Source organism: Siphateles boraxobius, unplaced genomic scaffold (assembly GCF_051911475.1).
Source record: "Siphateles boraxobius isolate OS27281-9 unplaced genomic scaffold, OSU_SipBor_1 214, whole genome shotgun sequence".
NCBI lineage: Eukaryota > Metazoa > Chordata > Actinopteri > Cypriniformes > Leuciscidae > Siphateles > Siphateles boraxobius.
Window position 1 is genome coordinate 813574 of NW_027508827.1, and position 9831 is coordinate 823404.

General features: G+C 40.6%; 1 protein-coding gene and 1 pseudogene across 2 annotated transcripts; both read right to left on the bottom strand.

The window, feature by feature from the left end:
- Positions 1-1379: 1379 nt before the first annotated feature.
- LOC143746226 (histone H2A-like) lies at positions 1380-1847 on the bottom strand. Its single transcript, XM_077237989.1, has one exon. It carries the CDS (start codon positions 1810-1812, stop codon positions 1426-1428), a length of 387 nt encoding a protein of 128 aa, XP_077094104.1. The 5' UTR covers positions 1813-1847; the 3' UTR covers positions 1380-1425.
- A 206-nt stretch (positions 1848-2053) lies between these two features.
- On the bottom strand, positions 2054-3269 carry LOC143746183 (histone H1 pseudogene; annotated as a pseudogene). The gene has a single exon (XR_013206459.1). The product of XR_013206459.1 is annotated as a histone H1 pseudogene (transcript).
- Between the last annotated feature and the right edge of the window lie 6562 nt (positions 3270-9831).

Sequence of the window (9831 nt, forward strand, 5' to 3'; positions counted from 1 at the left end):
ACATTTCAAACTCTCCGTGCTTGCGTACACCATGTACGAATTATCTTCGTGTTTAACTCGAAAAGAAACTTCTAAGGATCGATCTTGGGAGCTTAGGAACATAAAAATTTGACGTCGAAAAGACAATACATGCTTTAGCGCCGCATTTTTGCACCCTAATGGAATCGTTCTCATGGGGCTTGCAATTTTCCCAAATCGTAGGAGTTCTTTTATTATTGCATCGCTGGAAACAAACGGCGGGACATTTGAAATTGTGATTTTAGTAGCTGGGGCAGACAGCGGTGAAACCGGAACAAAAGCCTCTTTCACCCACAATCCGTCCACAGTCAATTTATTCACCAACGCTTCAGCTTTCAAAAACACTACGACCGCTTTGTTCATTCGCGAGCCAGAGATTATGTTATCAAAACCAACCTTCTGTCCTACCGCCACCAACAAATCTTCAACTGTTACACCCGCCTCTGGCACACACCTGCACCCATTACGAAGGGATAAGCAGTCCGTTCCTTGCGCCGGAAAGGCTGCCATACCGGCACTCGATGTTTTTTTTTTTTTTTTTTTTTTTTTTAACCGTAACGTAGGGGGAAAAGAAACAAAATCAAAAGAAAAAGAGGGGAAAAACCCCAAAAAGGAGAACGCTCTCCAACGCCACCACACACGATGGACCTCACCGGAAGTGCGAGAGAGAGAGAGAGAGAGAGAGAGAGAGAGAGAGAGAGAGAGAGAGAGAGAGAGTGAGAGTGAGAGTGAGAGTGAGAGTGATAGAGAGAGTAGAGAGAGAGAGAGAGTGAGAGTGAGAGTGATAGAGAGAGAGAGAGAGAGAGAGAGAGAGAGAGTGATAGAGAGAGAGAGAGTGAGAGAGAGAGAGAGAGAGAGAGAGAGAGAGAGAGAGAGAGAGAGAGATGGGGATTTCTTGATATGAAAGTAATACTTGTGTTCCTCTATGGTACAGCAACAGCTACATATTAAATGTTATTTTATTAAACATGGAATTTGTAATTCATTAAAAACTGGATAAAAGTGTTAGATCAACTGTCTGGTTAAAGAAATTTACTTTTTTCTGTCTGAAAATGTCAAATGTTTTGCCAGTTGTGGTAGCCTACAGTGTTGCCACTAACAATGAGGCAAACTTTTAAATATTTAAAAAAAAACTTTTGATTGTTATAAATGTCCAACTTTAAGCAAGAAAGAACATTGGTTTTCTCATTAACATCATATGGTGTACCATGGAGAATTACTATTAAAGAGATTTTGGTGGCTGTAAGTGGATCTCCAGTACTCATTATCGCCACATTTAAGACATATTTATTCTCAAACAGGCAAATTTATGGCATTTATAAACATGAACAAAGAAAAGCGCTCTCTATCTGATAAGATGAGTGGCTCTTAAAAGAGCCGTTGTTCGTCAGTGAGGGACCGGAGCGGTTATTTGCCCTTGGCGGGCTTCTCGGTCTTCTTGGGCAGCAGCACGGCCTGGATGTTGGGCAACACGCCGCCCTGAGCGATGGTCACTCCGCCCAGAAGCTTGTTCAGCTCCTCGTCATTGCGCACCGCCAGCTGCAGGTGCCGGGGAATGATGCGGGTCTTCTTGTTGTCCCGAGCGGCGTTTCCAGCCAACTCCAGGATCTCCGCGGTCAGATACTCGAGCACAGCCGCCAGATACACAGGAGCTCCGGCACCGACGCGCTCGGCATAGTTGCCTTTGCGGAGGAGCCTGTGGACACGGCCGACGGGGAACTGCAGTCCTGCCCTGGAGGAGCGAGTCTTGGCCTTTGCTCGAACTTTGCCGCCGGTTTTGCCTCTGCCGCTCATTTTAAAGACCAGTTTATCAAACTTTGACAGTGGAAGTGAACAGAATGAAAATCAGCGCCTCCACATACTGCATTTAAACTAGAGCGCCAGTCGCCCATTGGCTTAGAGTCTGTTCATATTTAAACCAATCACTGAACTTCCTCCGAAACCCAACCCCTTTTCTGGCGGGAATATCTATGCACAAGTATGTGACAGACAGAATAGATGAAACCATTGAAATATGTGTGGGAGAAAATTCAAATAGGTACAAAAATAGACTTTATTAAACGTTTACACCTTTCACACACTGTATATTCTGTGCACATTGACTCGATACTGTACAGCATTATGTTCCTGTTGTAATACTGGAGTTTTACCACTGCTTATTGTTTGTATTGTCACAACTGTCCAATATAGTGTTATGTGTAGATATTCTGTGCTGTTATTCAATTTATTATTTGAACTGTGATCACTGACGAACCCTCATACGCTTTTTGGTCAATTTTATGCATAAAAAATGGTTTAAAAGTTTTTCTAATCTCTGTGACTAATCTTAGATGCAAAAAGTGTTTTCTATTGTTCGTTCAGATTGCATGAGTCCAAGTAGCTGAAAGACACATCTTGGCTATTTGCTTTCAAAACTAACAAATTATTAAAATACAGGAGTTTTGCTGTTTACTCAGAGTTAGTGGGTGGCTCTTAAAAGAGCCGTTGATAGGGATGTTGAAAGTAGATGTTTATCTCTTCTTGGGAGGTCCCCGTTTAGGCTTGGCGGCTTTAGGTGTTGCCGCCTTCGGTTTCGCCGCTTTGGCCTTTTTCGGGCTCTTGGCTGCTTTCTTAGCGGCCGCGGGCTTCTTCGCCTTCTTAGGGCTCTTCGTCGCCTTCTTAGCGGGCTTGGCGGCGGGTTTCTTGGCCTTCTTGGGCGATTTCTTAGCGGCTGCGGGCTTCTTTGCTGCGGCGCTCTTGGGCTTCTTGGCAGCGGCGGGTTTCTTGGCCGCGGGCTTCTTCGCTTTAGGAGCCGCTTTCTTGGCCGCGGGCTTCTTCTTGCTCTCGGCTTGCTGCTTGTTGAGCTTGAAGGAGCCCGAGGCGCCGGTTCCTTTGACCTGCACCAGGGTGCCTTTAGTCACCAGGCTCTTGATGGCGATCTTGACGCGGGAATTGTTCTTCTCCACGTCGTATCCGCTGGCAGCGAGCGCTTTCTTCAGCGCGGCGAGGGACACGCCACTCCTCTCCTTGGACGCGGACACCGCTTTGACGATCAGCTCGCCGACGCCTGGACCTGCTTTCTTGGCTTTCGCAGCGGACTTCTTCTTGGGCGCTTTGACCGGGGCGGCAGCAGCCGGGGCGGGTGCGGTTTCTGCCATAGTATCACTCTCGCTGATCGGATGATTTGCTGAGTTTCACACACGGTCTGCTTTCAGCAGTGAATGAATAGCGCTAGCGCGGCGCTGCGCCTTTAAACAACACATGAGAACCTCGTAGACTCAACCCACCCGCTCTGTGTCTGTGCGCGTCCACGAGCCGCGGACTCTTGTGTTTTCTTCTCTTACATTTGGGCCAAAACTGTAGCGATTAAATAGTTTTTCGCAGTCAAAACTATGTGAACAACAAGCAGAGGTTCTGGGCTTTCATTAGAGACTAAAATACGCGAAGAGGAAATGTTTCTTTCGACTCTATCATATAAAATCCAAGGAGAGCATCAGCCACAGGGAAAAGCCGCGTGTAAATTTGATGGAAAGTTTTACTGTAAAAGTGTGTAAAAGTCTGAAGGCGTCCTCTGTGTGTTCAGCAAACAGTCTGAAAGACACTTTAATGAAATCAACATCGGTGAGGGTCGTGAGGAGGCTTTGATACAGACGTAGTTTTGGGCGCTTGAAGCACAAGAACATCATCCCGAGTCTGTCTGTGACTCTCATCTCTGGCCTTATAATCATCATCATCATAATCATAAATATATACATCTGATCACACAGTATTAATGTTTTAACTTGTTTTGCTGATGTACATCATATCATGTAAAAAAAAAAAGTATATCGTCATTTGTTTCTCAGTTTCCGGCTTGTGAATGATGACTGTGTTAAACCTCTGAATGAGTTTCTCTATTAAAGCAAGTGACTGAAAAACAACTTCCATTTCTCTCTATTTCTTATTTCCCTCCTTGTTCTAGCTTGTACTTTTCTGGACAATGTTTGAAACTTTGTATTTATAGCATTTTTGTGTTTGCTTTGTATTTGCTTCATAAAAAAGGGGGAAAAAGGTGCAGTAAACAGACCCTACATGTTATATTATATAAAAGTGTTGTAGATCAATATAAGTTTGCTGGTCCACAGATATAAAGCAGAAAGACAGTTTAAAAATGACAAAATTATAGATAATAATGAAAAACAAAGGCACAATCTATAAAGCAAACACAGGAAGAAAGTCCTGTAATAAAACACACATTAATAGTCACATATTCCTGTCATTTATTGTTCTTGTAGAGCCTGAATCTACAGGACTCCCGTTACAGTTTCTTGTGCAAACTTTATGATTTATGAAAATTAATATAATTAATGCATAATTGAATATAAATGTGTGATTTGATAACCCTACAGTTTTACCTGTCATTAAACAGACATGTGCTGAATTCTTGAAAAGGCTGGAAAACAATATTGTCACTGTTGTGTTGAAACACTGGAAGCAAGAATCAAAATCCAAAGTTTATTTAAATGTACACACAGACTACAGGGAATCTCAGGAGAAATAATGTGAAGAGAGAGATGGGAGGAAGACAAGAAAAACAAAGATGAGGAAGAATAAGAGAAGGTCAGACACAGAAAAGACCGCAAGAGAAAGAGGAAAAAAGAAAAACATTTTAAATGGTTTATAACTTTTATTCATATTTCAATAAATATCACTGTACAGAGAACATTATAAAAGTAAGACTGTACACTGGACATTGTTCAACAGAATGTGCTGTTTTTACAGATGAAACTCCAGATGTGTAGACATCATCGCTGTGTGAAAACTGCTTCAGTTTCAGATATGAAACAAATATTGAGAACATTTCACTGATAAAACCAAGAGATACATTTGTTTTAAAGACACATACAGTTTTAGTCTTTAATTGAGGAACTGATTAGTCAAGTCAGGTCATCCTCATTTATATAGCGCTTTTAACAATGTAGATTGTTTCAAAGCAGCTTTACAGAGATAAACATATAATTTAAGGTAACAGAGATTGGTTTGGTTTTATAGTGGCTCTTGAAAAATGTTTTTTCCAGCTAAAGTTAGTTTTGATTGATTCACTTCCGTCTAAATGATCATTTGTTATTAAATTAGGGGCCGCTAAGACGACACCGTTCTCTCTAAACAGACTTTAAACGTGAACCTGTGATAGACGCTGATGGCGTTCACATGCGCATTAAGAATTGATTCTATAGTTATGTGCGTTTGAATATATGTGCACAGGTTTGTAATTCCTTACACACCATGCCTAAACAAACTACTTGTCTTGTCTATAAATTTTGATGCAGAATTTGTATTTTATCTTATCACTTTGGGTAGGTACGCGAACCGAAAAATTGCACAAGGCTTTATCTGTAGAGTGGTATAGGGATCCTCCATAGGGAGAGGCTAGTTGGCACTTCAGCACTGCATTGTCATCGGGTCCAGGCGAAAGTCCTTCGTCAGATCTGGATACGGCCTGGATCCGGCAGGCTGCGGGAAAACCTCGGGATAAACAAAGACACTAAAATTAGCGTAGATGCCATTCTTCTTATGATGTAATGAGTACATCAGGATTTAAGGGAAGTGTTCCCAGTTCCGGCTGATCTAAACTATGCAGCCTAATATTGAATTATAGAAGTCTATAGAGTGTTATGTGAATGCTAGGTCAAAGAGATGTGTTTTTAGTCTAGCTTTGAACTGACAGACTGTGTCTGCTTCCCGGACAATGTTAGGAAGATTGTTCCAAAGTTTTGGTGCTAAATAGGAAAAGGATCTACCGCCAGCAGTCGATTTATATATTCTAGGTATTATCAACTGGCCGGAGTTTTGAGATTGCAATAGACGTGAAGGACTATAATGCATTAAGAGCTCGCTCAAGTACTGGGGAGCTAAACCATTTAGTGCTTTGTAAGTAATCAGCAATATTTTAAAATTTATACGATGTTTAATAGGTAGCCAATGCAGTGTTGACAGAACCGGGCTAATATGGTCGTACTTCCTGGTTCTGGTAAGAACTCTAGCGGCTGCGTTTTGAACTAGCTGTAGTTTGTTTATTAAGCGTGCAGGGCAACCACCCAGTAGAGCATTACAATAATCTAGCCTTGATGTCATGAACGCATGAACTAGTTGTTCCGCACTTGTCAATGAGAGCATATGACGTAAATTAGATATATTTTTAAGATGGAAAAATGCGGTTTTACAGACACTAGACACGTGACTTTCAAATGAAAGATTGGTATCAAAGAGCACACCCAGGTTCCTAACTGACGGCGAAGACTTAACAGAGCAGCCATCAAGTGTTAGACGGTATTCTAGGTTATTACGTGTGGAAGTTTTTTGTCCAATAATTAGAATCTCTGTTTTTTCAGAATTTAGTAGTAGGAAATTACTAGTCATCCAATTTTTATATCAACTATTCATTCCGATAATTTTGTGAATTGGTAAGTTTCGTTAGGTTTGGAAGAAATATAGAGCTGAGTATCATCAGCATAACAGTGAAAGTTAATACCATGTTTCCTAATAATATCTCCTAAAGGTAGCATGTAGAGAGTGAACAGCAACGGTCCTAGTACTGAGCCTTGTGGTACGCCATACTGAACTTGTGATCGATAAGACATCTCTTCATTTACAAACTGATAGCGGTCAGATAAATATGATTTAAACCATGCTAATGCAATTCCACTAATGCCAACATAGTTTTCTAGTCCATTTAATAGAATGTTGTGGTCAATGGTGTCAAATGCAGCACTAAGATCAAGTAACACTAATAGAGAGATACAACCACGATCGGATGATAAGAGCAAATCATTTGTGACTCTAATGAGAGCTGTCTCAATTCAATTCAAATTTATTTGTAAAGCGCTTTTCACAATACACATTGTTTCAAAGCAGCTTTACAGAAAGTCCATTTCGGAAATGTACAAAGAAAAATACAGTTAGTTAATCATGTATTAATTTATGGCATAACATATCGCCGGCTTTGAGTCGTCTCTTCACAGGCGTCGAGTCGTCTCTTCACAGGCGTTGGGGTATCTGAAGTCTCCGTGAGAGGCTGGATACAAACTGGAGCTGACGAACGCTATTTACCTCGGGACTAGCGTCCCGAGATAACAGCAGAAAGGCAGATGGGAAATAATTAGCATAGCTGATGTTCATAATGTTAATGCATTTGAACTGATTCAGCAGTAGTATTAAAGGTTAAGCATTAAGTGAATGCTTGGCTAAAGAGATGCGTCTTTAATCTAATTTTAAACTGGGACAGCGAGTCTGAGTCTCGAACAATATCAGGAAGGCTATTCCAGAGTTTAGGAGCTAAATGTGAGAACGCCCTCCCTCCTTTAGAGGACTTAGATATCCTAGGAATGACCAGAAGCCTCGAATTTAGTGATCTTAAAGAGCGCGATGGATTGTAGGGCGATAGAAGGTCTGTTAAATACACAGGAGCTAAACCATTTAGGGCTTTATAGGTCAGTAGGAATACTTTGTAATTGATACGTAACTTAATAGGTAACCAGTGTAGAGATGATAAAATAGGTGTTATATGATCATATTTTCTTGATCTAGTAAGAACTCTAGCGGCTGCATTTTGCACTAACTGTAGCTTGTTTATTGAGGATGCAGGACAACCAGCTAATAAAGCATTACAGTAATCTAGTCTCGAGGTCATGAATGCATGAACTAGCTTTTCTGCATCAGAAACAGATAGCATGTTACGTAGCTTAGCAATGTTTCTAAGGTGGAAAAAGGCTGTTCTTGTAACATATGAAATATGATTTTCGAAAGTCAAGTTGCGGTCTAGTCTCAGTGCTATGGTGCGGTCTAAATCCTGACTGGAAATCCTCGCAGATACCATTTATTTTAAGAAAGGAACACAGTTGTGAGGATACTGCCTTTTCTAGTATCTTTGATAGAAAAGGTAGATTTGAGATCGGCCTGTAATTGACTAATTCTGTAGGACCAAGTTGCGTGTTTTTAACAAGCGGTTTAATCATAGCCAGCTTAAAGGTTTTTGGTACGTATCCTAGAGACAAAGATGAATTAATGATGTTAAGAAGAGGATCTATGACTTCTGGAAGCATCTCTTTCAGTAGTTTAGTCGGTATAGGGTCTAACATACATGTTGTCGATTTAGATGAATTAACGAGTTTGCAAAATTCTTCCTCTCCTATAGCAACAAATGAATCAAATTTGACCTCAGGGGAGACTATAATGCACTCCCTGATGCGATGCTGTATTAGACGGTTGCATAGTTATAATTTTGTCCCTGATATTATCAATCTTATAAGTGAAGAAGTTCATAAAGTCATTACTGCTGTGTTTCTTGGAAACTTCTGGGCTTGAAGCTTTCTTTTTCGTTAGTGTAGCCACTTTTTCAAATAAATACCTTGGATTATGTTTATTTTCTTTTAATAGGGTTGAAAAATAAGCAGATCTAGCAGCTTTTAAAGCCTCTCTGTAAGCAATCGAGCTCTCCTTCCATGAAATCCGAAATACCTCTAGTTTTGTTTTCTTCCAGTTGCGCTCCATTTTTTGGCTGCTCTCTTAAGGGCCCGGGTGTGTGTGTGTGTGTGTGTGTGTGTGTGTGTGTGTGTGTGTGTGTGTGTGTGTGTGTGTGTGTGTGTGTGTGTGTGTGTGTGTGTGTGTGTGTGTGTGTGTGTTCGCTGTACCACGGTGTTGGACTATTTCCTTTAATCTTCTTTAAGCGCAACGGAGCAACTGTATCTAAAGTGCTGGAAAGGAGAGAGTTAAAAGTTTCTGTTGCAATATCAAGTTCTTCTGAGCTATCTGGGATGCTGAGATGATGAAACTGATTAGGAAGATTATTGATAAAGCAATCTTTAGTGGCAGAAGTGATAGGTCTAACATACTTGTAACACGGAGTTGGCTTTGCAGACTTGGTTAAATGTAATTTGCATGAGACTAGATAATGATCTGAGATGTCGTCGCTCTGCTGCAGAATTTCAACAGCATCAACATTGATTCCATGTGATAATATTAGATCTAGAGTATGATTAGGACAATGAGTAGGTCCTGACACGTGTTGTCTAACTCCAATAGAGTTAAGAATGTCTTTAAATGCCAGTCCCAATGCATCTTTTCCATTATCTACATGTATATTAAAATCACCAACAATTAGGACTTTATCTGCAGTCAATACTAATTCTGATAGAAAGTCAGCAAATTCTTTGATAAAATCTTTATGGTGCCCTGGTGGCCTGTATACAGTTGCCAGCAGAATTCTCAAACTTGATTTATCGTTTACATAATATTTTTACATTAAGCTCCAACACTTCAAAAGAAGTATATTTAAAACTAGATTTTTTAGTGGTTTTGAAAATATTACTATAAATTACAGCACCACCTCCCCCTTTGCCTTTCGGACGAGGTTCATGTTTATAACAGTAATCATGCGGGGTGGACTCATTTAAAGTAATGTAATCGTCTGGTTTTAGCCAGGTTTCTGTCATACACAGCACATCTAGGTTATAATCTGAAATCATATCATTAACTATGAGCGCTTTTGAAGTAAGGGATCGAATATTCAGCAACCCAAGCTTTATCGTTTGCTCATCTGTATTATATCTATTTTTTATTTGTTGAATATCAATTACATTTTTAACCTTAGATCGGTTTGGAAGTTTTTTGGATTTCCAAATTCGGGGAACAGACACAGTCTCTATATGATGATATCTAGGTGAAAGAGGCTCTATGTGATGGGATTTATCTGACCTTGGTGACGCGAGGCCGCTAGCAGACGGTCGGTTTAGCCAGTTTGTCTGCTTCCTGACCTGATCCCCAGATTGTCATGTTTTGTCTCTAAGACTATGTGCC